Raw genomic sequence first — 21,527 nt, 5'->3', positions numbered from 1 at the left:
ATTCATTAATTTTTTTGTAGTGTTTTCTTCATCTCAATTGCATTAATTTCTGCCCTGATCTTTATAATTTCCTCCTTTCTTTGGGCTTTCAGCTTGATTTGTTCTTCTTTTTCTAAAAGTTTGAGGTGTAGCATTAGGCTGTTTATTTGTTGTCTTTCTGATTTCCTGATGTTTGAATTCACTGCTATAAATTTTCCTCTGAAGACTGCTTTCAGTGCATAGCACAGATTCTGGCAAGTTGTATTTACATTTTTGTTTGTTTGTAGGTATTTTAAAATTTCTCCTTTAGTTTCTTCTATGACCCATTGGTTATTCAGGAGGTTGTCATTTAATTTCCAGTGGTTCACGGAGTTTTTGTGGTTTCTTTTGTCATAAATTTCCAGTCTCACTGCAGTATGGTCAGATAATATGCATGAGAAAATTTTAGTACTTTTGCATTTAGTTAAGCATGCTTTAAACCAGTTTTTGTGGTCATGGTGGAGTCTAAGTTCTCTGCATGCTTTGTTCCACATTTCTAAGCATTATTCTGTAACAATCATGAGATTTTAAAAATTATTTTGCGATATAGGCAATCTCATCACACCTGCATGTCCCATTAAAATCACAGGAAGTTGTTGGTGACAAGTGGTGTGGTCAAGTCCTCTCCTTTCACCTTCAGTTACAGGTTGTCTTGGGAATGTGTGTGTATGGCTGTGTTCTCTTGGCTGCAAAGGTGAGAGGCTTTCTCCTAGTTTTACAGTAGATTTAGTGGATATTTTATGATGTATATCACATGCCAGTTTAATGTTTTTAAAAATTTTTGTTGCCCTTTCTTTTCCTTTTTATTAAGGCATAGTGGGTATACAGAATTATGGGTTTCAGTTTTCCATATCTGCTTGCACGCAAAATTGACCATTTACTTCCCCATTATCCCCTTTCACATTCTTCCTCCCACCCTCATTCCCTTCCTCTTCTCTCATATTTTACAGTTTTTCATAACATCTCTCCTATCTCTTTTCTTTAAAATTTCCCATGTGAGAAAAAAGGCAAGGCATTTTTCTTTCTAGTGTGGCTTATTGTCTGTCTTTGATTGCCATTTTTCTGCCAATGTTTGAAGTAATAAAACCTCCATTGCGTATACGTCACATTCCTTCACCCATTAATGAATCATCAGAGACCTAGGCTGTTTCCACAATGTAGTGAATGTGAGTTGCACCAAAATAAATAAAGATGTGCAGTTATCTCTGCAATGAGTTGACCTTACTATTTCTCAGGTATAAGTGAGGGGAGGTATAGCTAGATAAAATGGTAACCCAAATTTTAAATATTTGGAGAGACTCTGTTGAATTTGATAGTAGCTTTACTCTATACACAGTGTAGAAAATTTTCTTTGTCAGCAATCTCAATAACATGTGTTATTTTTTATTCCTGATAATTACCAGTCTAAAATAGAGAAAATGGTACTTCAATAGCATTTGATTTGCATGTGCCTGATGGGTAAAGATATACATGTTTTTGTATACATTGTGGTCATTTATACTACTTTTCAGAATGTCCATTGAGTCCGTTTGCCTACTTATTGCCTACATTTTTAATGGTAATTTTTTTTAGCCCTTTCTACATTCTGGATATGAATTCTCGGTAACAGTATAGATAGCAAATTGTCTTTCTCATTTTCCACTGTGTATTTTCACTCTCTTTCCTTTGCTGTTCAAGAACCTTTTAATTTGATGTAATCTCATTTCTCAATTTTGGCCTTGTTTCTTTGGCTATTAGAACTCTGTAGATCTGTAGAATAGGCTTTGGCCTGTGCCTGTATCTTGAAGTGTATCCCCTTCCGTTTTCACCTGACAGTTTTGGTTTCTAATCTCATATGGAAGCCCTTGATTCATTTTAAGCTGAGTTTTGTGAAGAATGAGCATTTGGGTCTAGACTCATGGCTCACATATCACTATCCAGCCACTTGCATTGTCAGGATCTTCTTAGATGGCACAGGTTGGAAGATCCCATGTTACCTGGTGTGGATGACCCAGGGCCTCACAGTCTGCATCAGTGGTCTCCTCAAGGGGGTTCGGATCACCATCATCTGCCCCAGACCCTCCAGGAGGAGGAGGAGGCTCAAGCTCAGGGTTGCATGGCTCATCCTCCCCTTCTGTGTGTTCCTTTGAATTCTCACTTCTTGACAAGCACCATTTCACTCCCTTACAAGCACCAGCAAAAACTCATCACAAATTAATGAGTGATATCAACTGTGATCTTCTAGCCACAAATCAGAAAATAAGGTGAATTGTTTACAATACCCTGCTCCTATGGGATGCTATTTTTGAGGCTTTCATGGATGGGACCAGTGGCTGGTGGTGTTCACTCTCCCAAAGCACCACAGGTATGTTCTGCATTTACAGAAATCCAAGTTTCTTTGTAAAACTCCCTCTGATATCAAAGCCACCCGAAGTATTTTCTTCTGCTAGTTTATGTTCTTTTCTTTTCTTAAAAAGATTTTTTTCCTACCTTTAAATTCCTTCCTGAAAACAATTTCATATTAATATTCAAGCATTTGTAGCTTTAGTTAGGTGATTGTCAGCCCGTTTGTGCTGATTCAGAGATGGAAATCTGGGTTAATGTTGGAGCCCTCAGCAGGAAGAGTAGTCACTCAGAAAATGTCTACTTCTTGGTCCTTTCAGCAAGTAAGCTTGAAGCATCTGTAAGTTTCATTGTGCTAGTAGGTTAAGCAAATAACCTTATATTCTGACATAAGAATTCTGGCAACTGTCCTGAGCTGACACAGAGTCATGGAAAGTTAGGGGCCCTGGTGTCTTCTCATTTCACATCGATCACCTTTAGGAGCCGTGCTTATAGGATGGTTTTTTCCTATAAGTGGTTTAACAAGAGAAACACTGAAACAACACCTACGATTTGGAGACAGATGTATTCTATATCCATGGGCACTGATTGGGATCATTCCCAGAATATCATGCCCCAGTGGCTCAGGGAGGGAGGATATTATGGGGTTTGCAAAAGGAAGTACAAAGGCAGAGTACTCGGGTGCGTTTGATTGGTTCTTATGAATTGCATCATAATGACCAGCTTTGAGTCACAGTGACCATCTGTTTCTAAGAAACAAAAGTAATGGGAACTGTAAACAGACTGTTACCTGGGCAACTAACAAAGTGAAGTACAGTGGCTGGGAGGGCATTATCTGCTACATGTCCCCCCTCTCTTAGTTTCCCCAGCAAATATTTGTCTGGCATGTTACACGTGATCTTTTGAGATAGAGACTAACTAGAAGCAGTAATATTAGGGTTGTCAGTGACCTAGGATGGGCCCTAGCGAAGGTACACAATATTGTCTTATTACAGAATATTTTTCAAAGCTGCTTTTAAGAAGAGAAAAAATTTAGGCCTGCCTGTTCTATAACACTACTCTGGCAAGGGAGTGCATGAGTTAATCTGCGTGTCCAATGTGCCTTGGACATTCATCAAATCTTGGTCAAGTGTTTGACTAATTGTCCATAGTGCTAAGGCAAAAACCACAGCTAGCAGAGTGGCGGGTAAAAATGACAGGGGTAAACAGCCTCTAAAGGTACAAAAATCAAGGGAAATAGGTCTGAGAAATTCTATAAACAGTGTCCTCAGGCTTCAGCATCCATAGTGACCAAAGCAGGACTCTGAGTGTGTTGTCTTTTCAGACTGAGCATCAGAGGAGTTCTCTTGTCCAGTTAAATTTTTAAGAAATTCAGCAGGACTCTGGATTGGTAGATCTAAGGCTGGATTTCTGAAACTTTAAGAACTGTTAACACGGTGTGTGCAGGGGTGTCTGTAGGTATAGCTGGTCTTTCAGCTAAATTTTTATGGACCTGGTTTGAAACTGTCTTTTAACTTTTTTGGAGATTCATGGCCTATATACCGTATGTAGGTTTTACTTAATCGCGATGTTAAATTACTCTATTATAAATGCAGGCCCATTGTTCCTGCCAGTGGTCAAGTGTAGGCTATATCTAGGGTTGATTTTTCCGAGCAGGACCTACAAACTTTTATTGTCCTCTAAGGTTGGGTAGGGAACGCCTTGGGCCATCCTGAGTGGTGCAGATGAGCACTAAATGTACCTGTGCATCTTTAGGTCAGGGCCAGTGATACAGATGCTGAAGCCTGAGCTGGTTGCAGGCATGTGGGTGCCAGTGCTGCAGCCTGAGCTTGCAGAACGTATGGTTGGGGGCAGGTCTGGCTATCTTCTGAGAGTACTAGGTAAATTTTTTTCTAGCTGGAGTTGATGTTTCAGTTGTTTGGATCCCTGGAAGGGGCTTAGGCCTCTGGACTGGATTACTGTGCATGCAGGTGTGCTGTCATTCATAGCAGGTCTCCAAACACCACCAGGAAGCCGTAGCAGGAGAGTTTTGGCCAAAATAGCTTTTCCTAGGTGACCACAGCATCTCTAGCTCGTTGGACCCCATTCCTAATGGAGCTACTTCCATCTGTGAAAAGGGTGTACTGAGCATCTATCAGGGGGTTCATTTTTAAGTGTGATCAGCTTGAGAAGAGTTCACCATTCATTACCAGGAGTCATGGTCTGTTGGGCCCAGCTCTTGGGCAGACATATGGCGGGACTGAGTTGTCCATATTATTCACGGAGGTTCAGTATAGCATGTGGCACTTGGACAGTTAGGTCTCTGCCTAAGGTGAGCTTGTCAAGTTTATGATCAGAGAGACAGTGGGCGCTAGAGAACAAGGTAAGGGGAGGCAGCCCTTAGCAACTGGATTCAAATATTTGCACCAGTAGTCCACTGGGTGCTCCCAGGAGCTGACAGTCTGAGTAAGTATCATTGTTTTTGTAAACTCAAGGATCCAGATTCTATAGATGCAAGCAGCTTGAAGGAATTTGCCAAATGTCTTTTCTTGTAACCAGTTTGTGTCAGGAACCCGCACACAGGGCCATAGTTTCCTTGATGACTCCTTTTTTATAGAGTGCCTCAGGGCTTTCACAAACAATCCCTCAGGTTGCCCGATGGACGAGATCGGGCACCTTCAGGGCGGTATGGCCGTAGACCAGGTTGCCCAATAGAAAAACCATTGTAGAGCTTTGAAAATATTTCCATAATTGTCTGCTGTAGCACATGCCTGTAATTCCAATCCTTTGGGAGGCTGAGGCAGGGAGATGGTCATGAGAATGAGTTTAGCCTGGGTTATACTGTGAGATCCTATGTCAAAAACTCATAACTAGATGAATAAGCAATATGTGCCTCAACATAATGTGAACATTCTAAATTTGGTGTTGTAAGGGACAGAAGTGCTCCTTTTTGCAACAGGATAACTTGCTCTTAGCTTTCGGCTTTCACTTCCTGTACATACGCCATACACACCTTAATGTTTCTGTGTTAGCATTTTATGATGGGGCCATAAATGAATGAACAAGTTATTCAACTACCAGAGCTGCTCTTTTTTTTTTGTTTTTTTTTTCCGGTACCGGGAACCGAACTCATGACCTTGCGCTTGCCAGGCAAGCGCTTTGCCGCTGAGCTAAATCCCCAGCCCCCAGAGCTGCTCTTTATTCATGGTGCAGGCACTTCCACCTCCATGCCAGGTGCACTGTAGGTGAGGAGGACACAGTCCGCTGGACACAGGGAGGCAGGGTCTATGGCTTCTTATTGGGGCGGCTTTATCATTCCCAGGCTACTGGAAATTTGATGCTACTATCAACTCTAACCACATACCTGAGTCCAACCTTATACTTGTTGCTTTGCATCCAGAACTGGAAGGGGCCTCCTTGGCCATTGAATGCGTAGTAGATAGCAGCATCATTCTTGGGTGTTCACGATTTAGAAAGCTGCACACGAAGAATTTGTGGCAGGGTTAGGGGACGGGAGGCAGCCTGGCCGTGGAGCGTTTGTGCACAGGCAGAGCAAGGAGTCCCTTGTTCAGTACAGGTGCATGGTGGGAGGCACAGTCCCCAGGGCAGATCGTCAGTTATTCATCTATTGCTTTGTTCCTAGAAGGCTGGAGAAGAAAGGAAGTGACTCGCTCTGTTTCAGAAGCTGGTTCCTGTTCTGTTCACAGCAGACTTCTGGTGAAGTGGGAGAAACTAGCCAGAGAAACTTGGCTATTAGTTGACCTTCTCCCTGCGCATCCTTCCTAGTAAAACCATTAATCTCCAGTTAAGTCTGAAGTAACTTCTGAAGTAAAGAAATGCAGTAATTGTGCAGGGAGAGGAGAAGCTGTGCCTGAGGGATGTAGAGGCGCAGCGGGTTTCCCTCCCCCTGACAGGGAACATCTGTGAACACCGCAGTTCTGGTGACAGTTTATGGTTTTTGTTTGTTTGTTTGTTTGTTTTTCTCTTTTCCAGTACTGGGAACCGAACTCACAACCTCGCACTTGCCAGGCAGGTGCTGTGCTGCTGAGCTAAACCCCCAGCTCCCCTGGTGACTGTTTATGGAGCCAGCACCTCTGCTGAAGATATGAATATGACTGGGAGCTACCCATGCCAGGGTTACCAACCCAGAGCATATCTGCACCACAGCTGCCAGGGTGAGCAGACCTGGGCAGTCTTCCCCTTACTCACCTGTGCCGGGTACATTTCTGAAGACATCTTGATCTCTGCTTGACTGATGCAGGGAGTGAAGAGAGGGTCTTGAGCAATGTGATCTATGGAGCAGAGCCTTCAGAGAAGTCCAAACTCACTGTACACCAGCAAATTCACATAGGAGAGAAACCCTATGACTGCTCTGAATACGAAAGAAACCTTCTAGAGGTCATAGCTCATCACAGGTTCAACAACTCAGGGAAGAGAAACCAAGGAAGTGAAAATAGAACATCTTTCATAGCAAAATCAAAAAAGGAAAAAAAGTACAAAAAGTGAGGTGAGTACTTGTGCTTTAGCTCTGGTGATCAGGGTAGGCTTTTCTGAGGACCTGATATTTGAGCTTCAGTCTGAAAATGAACCACCAGCCATACTGAAGGAAGAACATTCCAGAAGTAGTAGCAAGATCCAGGCAGAAGTAGTAGCAAGATCCAGGGTCCCAAAGCAAAAGTTTGGCCTTTGGACTTGGATCATGGGTGTATATTTTGTTATAACTTTCTTTTTGATACTGTAGATTGGACTTCCTACATGCTAGGCAAATGCTCTACCACTGAGCTACATCCCTAGCCCTATCATGGAATATCTTGGTTGACCATTTTACATCAAAGAGATTGTCAACACTGAAATCTTTTGAAGTCTTCAGTACATGAGAGCTGTCAGTTTGGAGGCTAATCTTTACCACAAATAGGCAGAAGCATCAAGGGTAACAAAATGTAATTAGTTTCAATAAGTATAGTCCCTTGGAAATAACGTAAGGGAAATAGATTTCCAAATTTAATACCACATTCTCAGAGAAGACAATAACATTTGTTAAGAATATCTATTTTGATCAGACCTGCATGTGCAAGCACCGCATTGTTTCACTAGTGTAAAACCTGGAAGAGTTAATTTAAAGTAGGAGGTATGATAGACATTGTGAAATGATAGGAAAGCACTCAAGGGTAAAGGGTAACTGGGATGGGGGAAAAGGGAAGGGAAAGAAGGAGAAATGTATATATGTATATACTGGATAGTTAACATAGTTGTTCTACTGTCTTCTATTTCTTTGCTGACAGAAACTGTCAATGAGTCCTTGGTTGATCAATATTGCATGTCTCTATCTGTTTTCATGAGAAACCACTTTGAAGATATCAGTATGTAATACAACATGCATTGTTAACTTCCTACCACTTTATTTGTAACTCTGTGTCGTTTGTACTGTTCTTTCGCTATTCTGTAAAAGGTTGTCTGTCTGTTAATGTTTTCCTGCTTTTATTTTTAAAATAAAAAAAAGAATATCTATTTTGTCATCTCGCACAATGGGGAACAAGTGTTACCTCCCGGAAGACAAGGGTTTATTGAATGATAAGAAAGTACAGATTTAGAGACAACCACTAAGGGAACAACCATGAAGACTATGCTATAAACATTCCAGATCATTAGGAAAGGATGCCTATTCAGAATAATGTAAAGAAAACAACTCTAGGGCATCCAACCCAGTTCCCAGGAGTAACAACAGTTGATGATGCCAGCACTCCCCCCCGCAGCCTGCTCTCTGGGCAAGATGTTGGTTCTGTTTCTCTGAGCGGACCTCCCTTCTGAGCCCCGTCATACAGCCTTTTCAGAGAGAGTACAAGTTGCTCGATAGGCTTGTAGGAGATCCACTTTTTACTTAGGTTTACCAGAGTTTATTCTGCTTCTGATGAATAACTGTCACTTCAGAATTCAGGACACAGAGTTACGGCACTCTTTATGGCACCCCCAAGGAGATCGAGATTTTCACCTCCATATCTTCTCCCCATCTCCACATTTTCTCTGCAGGAGAATGTATTAGTTTCCGCTCTGATCCCCTTCTCCCAGGGATCAGCGTCGTCTGAGGATGTGACTGTGGACTTCTATATCTGAGAAGAGAATATTCACCTCAGATGCTCACTTTTGTATTGGGTCTCTAAATTTGAGGGGGTTTGATTTTTTTCAATTCTTTGTATGTTCTTGATATTTGTCCTTTGAGGAACAATTGGCTAAAATTTTTTCCCACTCTTTGGGTTGTCTCTTCATTCTATTCGTGATTTGTTTTGTTAAACAAAAGCTTTTCAATAAGATGAGATCCAATTTGTTGATCCTTTCTAATGTTTCACATGCAATTGGCATTTAATTTGCCAAGTCTTTGCCTACACCTGTGTCTTCAACAGTTTTGCCTATTCTATTTTCCAGATTTAGTGTTTATTTTACTATTTTGAATTTTGATCCATTTTGATTTTAGTTTAGTGCATGGTGCTGGATGAATAAATTCACTATGTTTGAATATAATTTGTGATTACTTTCTAAATATCATTTGCTAATGCCTGGACCTGTCCATGAACCTACCAGTCTCCTTACCTTTAAAGGGCTTCTAGGGACAGTCAGCTAAAATTTTTTCCCAATTTGTGGGTTTTCTTTTTACTCTGCTGGTGATTTCTTTAGATGTGCAGAAACTTTTCAGTAGGATGAGATCCCAGTTGTTGATTCTTTGAAGTATTTCATGTGCAATTTGGTTTTTCTTTGTGAACTCTCTGCCTACCCCTATGTCTTCAAGAGTTTTACTTACTTTCTCTTCCAATAGATTTAGTATTTCTGTTTTAATATTGAGATCTGTGATCCATTTTGACTGGAGTTTGGTGCATGGTGATAGACTTGGGTCTATTTTCCGTCTTCGGCAGGTGGCAAGGCAATTTTTCCAGCACCATTTATTAAAGAGGCTATCGTTCTTCCAGTGAGTTTGTTTGGCCCCTTTGTCAAAGATTAGGTGACTGAGTGTGTTTGTGGTTGTGGCTGTGTCTTCCAGTCTGTTCCATTGATCCTCTGCTCTGTTTTTTAGCCAGTACCATGTTGTAGCTTTGTAGTAAAATTTCAGGTCAGGGACTGTGATTCCACCTGACTTGTCTTTGTTGCCCAGGATTGCTTTTGCTATTCTGGGTCTCTTCTGGTTCCAGATGAATTTAAAGAGTGCTTTCTCTAGATCTGTGAGGTCTGCTAATGGTAGTTTAATGGGAATTGCATTGACTCTGTACAACAATTTCAGTAGTATGTACATTTTCACAATGTTGGTTCTTCCTATCCATGAGCAAGGAATATTTTTCCATTTACTGAAATCCTCTTCGATTTCTTTTTTCAAAGTACGGTAGTTTTCATTGAATAGATCTTTTACTTCTTTTGTTAGATTGATTCCTAAATATTTCAATTTCTTGGATGCTACTGTGACAGGTATGGTTTCCTTAATTTCTCTCTCAGTCCGTTTGTTGTTTGTGTATAGGAATGCTACTGATTTTTGGGTGCTGACTATGTATCCAGTTACATTGCTGAATGTGTTGATTAATTCAAGGAGTCCTCTTGTGGACTTTTTGGGCTTTTCCATGTAGAGTACCATGTCGTCTGCAAATAGTGACAGTTTTACTTCTTCCTTTCCTCTCCTCATTCCTTTTATTTCTCTCTTGTCTAGTTGCTCTGAGCCTACTTTCCTTTCCACAGGAAAGGGGACAGTGGGGCTAAAGAAGGTTAATAGTGATCAAGGCAGTGTGGAGTTTTGCATTCTCTGTGCAGAACTCCACACTGTGCACTCTCAGCCTGCTCCTTCTGCCCACGGTACATGCAGCGGCGGTGACAGCAAGTGGAACCCAGGGCCTTCACACTGAGCTACATACCCAACCCTTTTTATGCTCTTTAGAGACAGGGTTTCACTAAGTCACTAAATTGCCCAGGGCTGTGCTCAAACTTGTGATCCTCCTCCATCATCCTCTCTGAATGCAGGGAATACAGGCATGTACCACTGTGTGCAGAGTAAGTGCTCTGAGGGGTTGAGAAGAGGAGGCTGATTTTATAGGCTGCGGGAGGGAGGTTGCAGAAAGCTGAAACAAAGAAGAGAAGCATGTGGGCCATTTCAAAGCTACTTTCTTTGGAAGACCAGGACAGGAAGACAGAACAATAGAAAAGAAAGTGCTTGGTTAATATCATTGCTTTTTATAAGGACTGAAGCAGAAGGAACTTCATTATTTTGCCAGTGTAAGTGGCCCGTTTTGGAATTTTGCTTTTTTTTTTTTTAATCTGTTTTGATATCTAAGAAGGTCAGATGATACTTTGATTTTGTTTTGGTGTTGTAGAACTTTAGTATGAGTGACTCTATTTTGATTTTTTTTTCTATTTTGATTTTTAGGCTGGTATGTTGGGGTATAGTACAGGAGCTTAGCCCAAAACAGTAGGCTGTACTAATTTGTATTTAAAACTTGTTTGTTGTGCCACCTCATGGCCCTGTAGAATATACTCTCTATGAGGAAGATCTGTCAGTTTTGCTCACATATGTATTTCCGAGCACCTAGATATTGGGTTAAATATATACGCAGAATAAATGAAAAGGCTGGAAAATTCTACTAAAACTAAAATATTTAAGAGCTTGCTGGTAGGCAGGGTGGGGCATGCCTGTAATCTTAGTACTCCAGAGGTTGAGGTAGGAGGATCACTGTACGTTCACGGCCAGCCTGAGATACACAGTGAGTTCAAGATGAGCCTAAACTCATCAGTGAGACCCTGCCTCACACAAACAAAACAAGAACAAAAAATTAAGAGATTACAGTGCTAGTTATTCCAAATTTCAAAATACCCTGCCTCACAATATGTGTTCAATAAGCATTTGATGAATGAAATACGCATCAGATTGGAAGAGGAATCCCACACCTACGTATTTCCACAGAGCCCAGCTCTTGTGGGCTGTCAGGTGTCCTGAGTTCTGCCTGTTCTGTTTCCAAACCCATTTCTGCTTTCACTTTGCCTTTTCCACTTCCAGGGAAAGTCCTGTAACTTCTATTCTGTAGAACGGCAGCTTTTGTTCTCTCACATTTCCATAAACTCTGTCTCAGAGACAGTTTAAGGAGTTTAAGAGCTAAGCTGACAGGCTGAAAGTGCACAGAAACAAGAAGTCACTCGGGTCCTGTCCCTGGTCTTTCTGAACCCGACACTGGCTCTCAAAGGCCTCAGGACTTGCAGGGACCTAAAGGAGCTGTGAAATCCTTCTTGAAATAATGGTTTTGAAAATGAACCTGTGTGGGTCTGGTCAGCTGCATAGTTAGTATGAAGCAGAACAAGGTAGTGCTGAGGCGCAGTCACCGTTGATATCTAACTTCAGCCCCATTTTCCACTGCCGGACCTTCAGCTGGTTTCATTCCCCTGAGGTCTGATTTCCCCATCTGTAAAATGGGACAATAGCAAATAAGGCTTGTGGTGTGGATGAAATGTAACGCAGTGTGAAAGGCCAACTCCTTTGCTCTGTAGATAATCAAAAAATGAGAGCCACCAGGCCAGTAGCACGCGCCTGGAGCCCTACTACCCAGTACTTGGAAGATTGCTTGAGCCAGGAGTTGGAGACCAGCCTGGACAAGATCTTAAGAGCCTGTCTCAAGAGAAAGACAATCACGAAGTTTCTCTTATATGAGAAACTATATCTATCTAGCTATATATATATATACACACAATCAAAACAAAAGACAGAGAAAAAGGAAGTAGGGAAAAGGTCAAATAATCCACCCCAAATTATCTAGTCCATTTTTTCAAAAATATTTTAACATACATGCTAATTTGTTTCATTTATACTACTAGTTTCTCTCAGTTCATTGAAAAGAAAGTTCTACGTTATTATGTTTCCATTTGTGTTTTTTGTCTTTTTGAGGCAGGGTCTCACCATGCAGCGCAGACTGGCCTTGTCCTCACTTTGCAGCCCAGGCCAGCCTTGAACTCATAGTGATCCTCCTGCCTCAGCATCCTGAGTGCTCTGATTACAGGCGTGTGTTTCCACAACTGGCCTATGTTTCTTTCTTTTTAAGAATTTTTTGTCTGACTTGTCCTGTGAGTAAGATTTTGGCCATCCTTTTAAGATTATGGTATAAGGGCACTTACCGAATAGCGGACTTGTAGGCACATTATAGCAGAAGTTAGAAATCTATTAGAGGCCTGTGACCATAGGTACCGACAGCCTGCCCCGTAGCTAGTGTACTAAATTCAGCTAAAAACCTTGAATGTCTGGTCCCAGCTTTTATCCATCAACTTGACAGGTCAAGCTGACTGAGTTCCCTTTAATTAAGAAAATGTGCATTGACTCCAGCACGCGTGAAGGCCATGTCATGTTGGGGGAAAGACTGGCCAGATCGAGGACGCTTTTAACTCTGCTCCCACCGCATGCACACCCTTCCCTCCTTCCCCAAATGATACAGTCCTGCCTGACAATGTGTGATGTAATGCTTGTATTCCATGTATTCCATGCCAGTCACGTAATAACCTGTTATCAGTTTTGTACTTCTCGCTTGCAAATCATTGTTAAACTGAACTCAAACCTGACTCTGGGCAGATGATAGGAAAACTCAGTGTTCCTGGGCCTGCCGGGGTTACGAGTAAAAAGCCTGCCTTCCGAACTCCTGGGTGCAAAGTGTCCTCCACTGGTCTCTTATCTGCAACAAGGGCCCACACTGTATTAACTGTTGTTATCCTCTAATTGTTTTGCTATGAAATTTTGTTTCTTCAAGAAAGTAAGAAGAGTACTTTTTAATATTTTAATATCTACTTGTATTACATGAAAATAAAAAAGAAAGAAAATGGTAGCTGTTATGGTGAAAAAACTGAAATATCCATTGCACCTACTAGTAAGAAAGAGGAGACAGGAAGACACATAAAGAAAGACAGCCAAAAAGTGAGAATGCAGGTGTAAAGGCCCTGGGTGATCATGAAGCCCAAGAACGGGAAGCAGTCTTCTCTGGGTGCCTCAGCTGCACGCACCTGCACCCACACCTGCACCTGCACCCGCAACAGGACCAGATCCGTGGGCGGGGCCCTGCTCCCGAGAGCTGACCATCCTGGAAGAGTGGAGCGCGGGCCGCGTGGAGCTTTCCCCGGGGCACAGTCCTCGCCCCCTTCACCTGGCACGTGACTTTGCTAGGGCTTTGCCCACCTGGGTGCAGCGGTGTCCTCTCATGACTGTGGAGTTGAGCTGGGGTTGAACTTTTGAACCCACCAATCACCATTGCCCGCCCCTCTCTGTGGGCGGGGCTATGGTTGGGGCACGTGGTGGAGGGCCCCTACACCTGGCAGGGCAGGTATATAAAGGCCCGAAGGGGACGCCTTCCTTTGCGCCCTTCAGTTCCTTGGGGGTGTGCTAGTTGGAGATCCTTGCGTACTCCGCTCACTTCTGTGACGCTGCTGGCCCATCATGGTTAGTGGTGGGGTCGCGGGGTGCTGGGGTGGGGTAGAGGATGCAGTGGCAGGCGTGTGGAGACCCATGGGCTGCAGGTGGGACAGGTGACGGCTGTCCACGCCTCCCGCCCTCCTGGGTCCTTCTGGCTTGCGGCTGCCGGGCTGGGAAAGGTGAGTTCACCTGACCCATTCAGCTTCAAGCTCGAAAGCGCCCCAGGGCACTGTCCTTAGTGGAAGTGCAAAGCCCCTCGCTGAGAGGGCACTGACCCCACGGACCGCCACCGTGCTGGGAAGGGCAGGGAGCCTGCACATTTACCCTAGGACTTGGAGAAACTGAAGTTTCTTCCTGCATGTCTCCAAGTGGCCTCGCCGTCCCCCTACCTTAGACCCCTCCCTGGAGGACCCGGTGAGCGACTGCACTCACCTCCAGAGCCGGCCATCAATGCCCTGTGACTCCCTGCAGAGTCACCTGTGTCCGGCTCTGCGCACTGCCAGTTGGACCAATCCACCTGAGGAGAAGGTGAGCTCCTCCTTTGAAGGAAAGAATGAACTGTCCCTGCCTTATCCTGCTTGTCTAGTGTTGATTTAGTAGGATGTTTATAACTTAAAGCTTTCTACTTAAAACCAGGTTTCAGAAACAAATGCATAAAAGGATATTTTCTCGCCAGACCAGACGAAGCTAGTACTAACAGTATGTTTTAGTTCAGTCTTCAAAAAGCACCAAGTTAGAGACAGGTGTGGGGGTGCTCGTATCCCAGCACTGGGGAGGCTGAGGCAGGATGATGGCCGCGGGGCCAGTCTGGGCTACATAAGTGAGTTCAAAGACAGCCTTAAATACATGGGGAGACACTGTCTCAAAAGAAAAAAAAAAAATGGTGCTGCAAGTGTAGTTCACTGATTGAGCACTTGCCTAAGATGGACAAGGCCCTGAGTTTGATCCCCAGCACCCCCCAAAAATTGCACAGATTTGATCATTTTCTATATATCTTCCCAGAGATATTGGAAACAACTAAGATAACACCTATTGAAAGTCTCTCTCAAGGTAGTCATTTTAAACAAGTATCCTTGTATCCTGTGTTTCAAAAGAGTATCTTTTTGTTAAAGGATGCCGTGAACAGCTGACGGGAGTTTTCAGAGGCTGACCACAGTTACTGAAAGCATGTGTGCCTCTAGCAAATTGCTTTGACTCACCAGGCAAGACCCAAAAGACCTGGTAAAAGGGATTCAGAAACAGGGCTGTTGAAAGGGCAGGAGAGCAAAGCAGCACAGCTGTTTATAGGAAAGCACAGGTTCTGTGGGTGATTTTCAAGGATTTTCAACTTGCTACAAGTCCAATTAAAATGAGACTGCGTCACCTGTGCCTTACGTCCTCACTGCCCCCCCCCCCAGTGGCCCTTGAGGGTGGAGGACCAACCCTAATGACTTTGTATGGTGAACTTTAAGACAGCCTCAGGCTCCCAGAGTGCTGGAATGACTTGCACAGCTAGACAAAGATGTTTTGAAAAGGTAAGATGTGTAAACCAGGTGTGGTGGTGCACACCTGTAATCCCAGCACTGGGGATGCTGAGGCAGGAGGAGCCTGTGAGTGTGAGGCCAAAACCCAAGGAAAAAGAAAACAGACTGTTGGCTTGAGTTTTTTGGGTGTTTTGAGACAGGGTCTTGCTATATGTTTATATGCTGGCCTTGAACTGGTGATCTTCCCGCCTGAGCCTCCCAGGGGCTTGAATTCCTGGTACGCGCCACCATGCGTGGCTAAGATTTCTGCCAAGGAGGTGGTTCTCGACTCTTCTCAGATACAATACTGTGTTTTCTTGGGCTTAGCCTGGGTCCATCATGGACAGAGGGCTGGTTCTTGCCAGTTCCTGTGCTTGTAGTTTCCAGAGTTCCGATAAAGAAAAACCTGAGGCAACAGTAAATAGTCAAGGACTCCCTAGGTCAAACAGCTTCTGTTCCGCACAGCCTGAGAGCAGGACCAGTAGTCACAGGGAGTCCTGAGCTGCTAATGTGGTTGGGAACCTTGATTGTTTTACGAGAAGCATATGTGTGGAGGTGATGATCATTAGTCAGAGGTGGTAAGCAATGGGTTGTGAAACTAGGACCTTCAAGAATGGAGCTGCTGTTCAATTTTCATTTTTTCTTTTACTTTTTTAGCGGGGGCTTTCTCTACTTGCTATGCTGCCCAAGCAGGGTTTGGACTTGTGGTCCCCCAGCCTCAGCTTCGCCAGCACTTTAGATTACAGGCATGTGCCCTAACACCTGGCAAAATTGTTCTTGAATTGGTTTCTTATTGGCTAAGCTTTTAAAAACTCAAAACCTAGCTGGGTGTGATGACACAGGCCTGTAACTCCAGGCCTGAGGCAGGAGGATCCCTGAGAGTTTGAGGACAGCCTGGGCTGCACAGTGAGACCCTTCCTCAAAAAGAAAAAAAAAAAAAATAGAAGGTGCCTGCCTCTAAAAAAATAGAATAGATGCCTGCCTGTAATCCTAGTGCTCCAGAGGCTGAGCCACAAAGATTATGAATTTGAGGCCGGCTTGAGCTACATACTAAGTTCAGAGCCTACCTAGCGAGATCCTCTCTCAAAAACAACTTGAAACTACTCTTTGGGGAAAATAGCGATAGTTATGGAAGTTTTTTAAAGTTTCTGGCCAGTCTCCAACCTGGCTTTTTTTTAATTCCTGTGCTGGGATTTGAACCGAGGGACTTGCACATGCTAGGCAAGGGACCCTATTCCTGAGTCTCAAACAGTGATCTTCCTGCTTCATTTTCTAAGGAGCTATGTTAATGTGACCATGTCCAGAAATGAAAGGAAAACAAGTATTTTCTTACACCTGATATATCCTTGCAATCCTAGAATTTCAAGAATTCTACAGTAGCCAAGCACGATAGTACACACCTATAATCCAAGCTATGCAGGAGGCTGAGGCAGGAGGCTCACAAATTCAAACCCAGCCTGAGCAACTTAATGAGACCCCCAGTCTCACAAAAGTAAAACCGCTGGGGATAAAGCTCAGTACGGTTTCTGGATTCAATGCCCACTACTAGAGAGGAAAAATCTACAGTACTGGAGATACGTGTGCGTTCTTCTAGGAAGCAGCTAATTTCTTAAACTATTACAGTTAAATCTTGGTAATCCTTTTCATCTTTATTAATATGCCATCCCTCCAAGGTTTATTGGTGGCCAGAAATGACCCATAATTCTGTCACTCGTGGGAGGCTGAGGTAGGAGGATCACTGTGAATTTGAGGCCTGCTTGAGCTATATAGTGAGTTCAAGGCCAGTTTGACCTGTATAGCAAGACCCTGTCTTAAAAAAAAAAAAAAAAAAAAAGTGGAGGAAGCATGTTCTTCCTCAAGATTAGCTTCTTTAGAATAGAAAGATTCTTTTACTGGGTGGAAAACCTGCTCTGACCACATGTTTGAAACTACAGCTAACTGCTGCTTGTCTAGCATTTTCCCCGTAAGTCATGGCTAGAGTCGCTGGTTTTAACTGCCTCTCAGGGGAAAGGAAGAAGCTCTTGTACAGAATAGCATTAAAGAGGTACCAGAATGTATTCAGGAATTACACAGTCGCGCAAAGAGTGACTCAGCCCTGGAAGGGAGAATTTTATATTAGTTTAAGGAGTCAGCAAGCGTGTTTCCTAGGAGCTTGGGGAAATTGGAATTGTGTTGCTGATAAGACAGCTTGTGCCATTCTAAACTGTAGAAACCTGAACTTAATCTGGGGCTACAAAGCAAGGGTTGTGCTGTGCATGGAAGTTCATCAGCATAACTGGTCTTTCAAAGCATGTCTTTCCGAATTATGTCTTCAGTGAAGATTGCACTCCACCCGACTCTGTGAGTCAGACCCAAGAGGTACTCTGTCAGTGAGCTACATCCTCAGCCTTTTTGTTTTTTGAGACAGTCTCACAAAATTCTTCGGCTGGCCTTGAATTTGTGATCCTCCTGCCTCAGCCTCGAGAGTAGCTGGGATTATGGGCGTGTGCGAGCTATACCCAGCTTCCACAAAGAGTTTGGCTTGTGATAGTCCCGGGCCAAGAGTGGCCTCTGGAAAGTGGTTGTCCGTCTTTGAAGGCTAATTAGTTGTCTGGGTATGACATTTCTTATCTGATGTGTCATTCTGACATTGTTCTTTCTTCCTCCCGCAGCGTGAGTGCATCTGCATCCACGTTGGCCAAGCTGGTGTCCAGATCGGCAATGCCTGCTGGGAGCTCTACTGCCTGGAACATGGCATCCAGCCCGATGGCCAGATGCTAAGTGACAGCACCACTGCGGGTGGAGATGACTCCTTCAGCACTTTCTTTAGTGAGACGAGTGCCGGGAAACATGTGCCCAGGACAACGTTTGTGGACCTAGAACCCACGGTCATTGGTTTGTGGACCACGGGATTTGCCGGGGTGCTGGGTCTTGAGTGTGGCCTGAGGGCTCTATTGACCCCCCCAGGCCTGAGCAGGCCCCTGCAGGTTTTTAGTAATGGGCCGTGGGTCTGTCCTCTTCCAGATGAAGTGCGCACTGGTACCTACCGCCAACTCTTCCACCCCGAGCAGCTCATCACAGGCAAGGAAGATGCTGCCAATAACTATGCCCGCGGGCACTATACCGTTGGTAGGGAGATCATTGACCTGGTCTCGGAGCGGGTCAGGAAACTGGTAAGCACAGCACTTTAACATTTTAAATTGGGGTTAGAGTTTTCTCTTGCAGCGTTTTGTTTTTGCTTGTTGAGACAAGGTCTCACCTTGTAGTCCAAGCTGGCCTTGAACTCACACTCCTCTTGCCTCAGGCTCCCAAGTGCTAGAATTACAGGCATGTGCATCATGGCTGGCCAAACTATGAGAATCATTCCTTGCAATTAAAATGACAGGCTGGATGGTCTCTACACTAAGTGGCCTGTAAACCAGATGGTCCTGGTTATGGGACAGCTGTCACAAAGGGTTCATACTTGTGCTGATTTGGGCAGTTGTGCTCATTCCTTCGGTGAGGGCAATTTACCTGGTGTCAAAATGAGAACAGAGAATCTAACAATTTCATAACATTTAAGACCATGAAGCCTCCTGCTTCCAGGTGAGACGTCACCACTTTGAGGTCATTTTAGTTACACTGAGTAAGTGGCTACTCCTATGCGTAACTGATTGGTCAAACCCATTTTCTAACAATCTGGGCCTGTGCCCTATGTTCATAAAGTTCAGGGCTGGCTGGTGAGCTCAGAGGTAGCACTTTCTGGCAGGGGCAAGGCCCCCAGCCCACTAGGGGAAAAAAAGTTCCAACTGCAAGAAGCCAGTGTAACTATATGCAAACTGCTAAAAGGGAGACCTCCAACAAAGGTGAGAGTGGAAAAGGGGTCAGGCGCTTCCTTTGGACGGAAACAGGTATCAGCCATTGAAACTTGGAAGTTTCGAGGTGCAGTTGCAGAGAAGCAGCTGCTGGGCTTTTATCAAGGCAGTGAGCTGGCTCTCTGGCAGAAAGTCTCAGGCAACTTCTTTCACATCAGGATGGTTGGTAAATGTGTTTGGATCATTTTGATTACACGCTTGGCAATCCGGTGACCTGCTCCTTATGCATTGGGCAGCTTGTAAGTAATTAACCGGAAATCAAGTGTGAAGGCCTGAGTAGAGCATCTTGTCAGGAGAACTGCACACTAAGCCCAGGCGCAAGTGGTCTCTTCTGAAAAGAATGGCCTCATGTCATTCTTGGCCTCATGCTTTCCTCAGATGTTTATCACAGACTTCCCAGCAAAACCGGGTTAATGGTTCTCACACTGGCCAATCAAGCTTCAGTGGCAAGCGCTGACTTGGAAATCAGGGACCTGCTTTTAGGGGCAAATATAATAAAAGTCATCTAGGGGATGAGGGGAAAATCACTGAGTGCCAAAACAGTTGAACTCGTCCTTGGGGTTATGACTGCATTCCCAGGACCCTACAGGGATGCGGTGGTAGACATAGGGTCTGCCCCACGTGTGAATCTCAGGTGGTCACTGAATGTGGACCCACAGGATAGGTGCACTGAGGGATCAATAGAGAGTGTCGATGAATCTCTAAGCACCTTTGAGAAGACAGGGTTGTCACCAGGCACTTTGTTTTTAAAGGTCAAAATTCATCCTTTGAGCCCGGCATGGTGGCGCATGCCTGTATCCCAGCACTTGGGAGATGAGGCAGATGATTGCTGAGTTTGAGCCCAGCCTGAACTAAATAGCAAGATTCTGCAACACAACAATAACACAAAGTCATCTCTTGAGTCACAGTTGGTTAGCCAGATAGCCCAGTTGAGTGGTAGAAAACTCCAGGGTTGGGAGGTCTTGTAGAATTCTGTAGGAAAATCAGCTTGTGCAAATGTCATATCTACTGCAAGTCTCCTGCAGCTTTCATCAGAAGTCTCAACTCTACTTTTCTTTCACAGACTGAGCAGTGCAAAAATCTGCAGGGCTTCCTGGTTTTTCGCAGCTTTGGCGGGGGCACCGGCTCTGGGTTCACCTCCCTGCTGATGGAGCGTCTCTCTGTCGAATATGGCAAGAAATCCAAGCTGGAGTTCTCAATCTACCCAGCCCCTCGCTTGTCCTCAGCAGTTGTAGAGCCCTACAACTCCATCCTCACCACCCACACCACCATGGAGCACTGCGATTGTGCTTTCCTGGTGGACAACGAGGCTATCTATGACATCTGTTGTAGAAATCTCGATATCCCGCGCCCCTCCTTCCCTCATCTGAACCGCCTTGTTAGCCAGGTTGTGTCTTCCATCACCGCTTCCCTCAGATTTGATGGAGCCCTGAATGTTGATCTGACAGAATTCCAGACCAACCTGGTGCCCTATCCCCGCATCCACTTCCCTCTGACCGCGTATGCCCCTGTCATCTCTGCGGAGAAAGCCTACCACGAGCAGTTTTCCATAGCAGAGATGACCAATGCCTGCTTTGAGCCAGCCAACCAGATGGTGAAATGTGACCCTCGCCACGGTAAATACATGGCTTGCTGCCTGTTGTACCGTGGCGACGTGGTCCCCAAAGACGTCAATGCCGCCATTGCCACCATCAAGGCCAAGCGCAGCATCCATTTTGTGGACTGGTGTCCCACTGGCTTCAAGGTTGGCATTAATTACCAGCCTCCCACCGTGGTGCCTGGTGGAGACCTGGCCAAGGTACAGCGGGCTGCGTGCCTGCTGAGCAACACCACAGCCATCGCTGAGGCCTGGGGGCGCCTGAACCACAAGTTTGATCTGATGTACGCCAAGCGTGCCTTTGTTCACTGGTATGTGGGTGAGGGGATGGAGGAAGGGGAGTTTTCTGAGGCCCGGGAGGACTTGGCTGCCCTCGAGAAGGATTATGAGGAGGTTGGAAGAGATACTGCTGAGGGAGAAGAGGAGGATGAAGAGTATTAATATTTGTATGATTTTGCATGCCAGTGTCTAGTTTACACATTTTTTTCTGTTCTGTGGAATTGTTTAAGCCCTAAACTGTACATAAAAGTGTTTGCATTTAAAATGTCAACCTGGCTGATGAATCAACGTGGATGCTTGTCCCAGTAAGACCAACGGAGGTGATGCATAAGCCACTTGATTTTCCCTTTACTGGGGACTAAACCTAGGGCCTTTGCACTGAACTTCATCCTCAACCCCTTTTGAGCAATTATTTTGTTTTTAAATTTTGAGACAGGGTCTTGCTAAGTCACTATTGGAGACTGGACTGAACCCAGGAGGTACTAGGCAATATCTTAAGTCCTTTTTTTTTTTTTTTTTGCCCCTTTTGAAACAGAGTTTCACTGTGCAGTTCAGGCTTGACTTGAACTCATTTTGTAGCTCATGTTGGC

The 21,527-nt window shown here is 44.4% G+C and overlaps 1 protein-coding gene across 1 annotated transcript; it reads left to right on the top strand.

The window, feature by feature from the left end:
* Positions 1-13,793: 13,793 nt before the first annotated feature.
* LOC102004915 (tubulin alpha-1B chain-like) lies at positions 13,794-21,099 on the top strand. Its single transcript, XM_013521782.1, has 5 exons — positions 13,794-13,905; positions 14,121-14,254; positions 17,880-18,380; positions 19,098-19,223; positions 20,077-21,099. Exons 1-5 carry the CDS (start codon positions 13,794-13,796, stop codon positions 21,097-21,099), a joined length of 1,896 nt encoding a protein of 631 aa, XP_013377236.1.
* The last annotated feature ends 428 nt before the right edge of the window (positions 21,100-21,527 follow it).

This window comes from Chinchilla lanigera, unplaced genomic scaffold (assembly GCF_000276665.1).
Source record: "Chinchilla lanigera isolate Chin_1 unplaced genomic scaffold, ChiLan1.0 scaffold00064, whole genome shotgun sequence".
NCBI lineage: Eukaryota > Metazoa > Chordata > Mammalia > Rodentia > Chinchillidae > Chinchilla > Chinchilla lanigera.
This window is presented reverse-complemented; position numbering and strand designations above follow the sequence as displayed.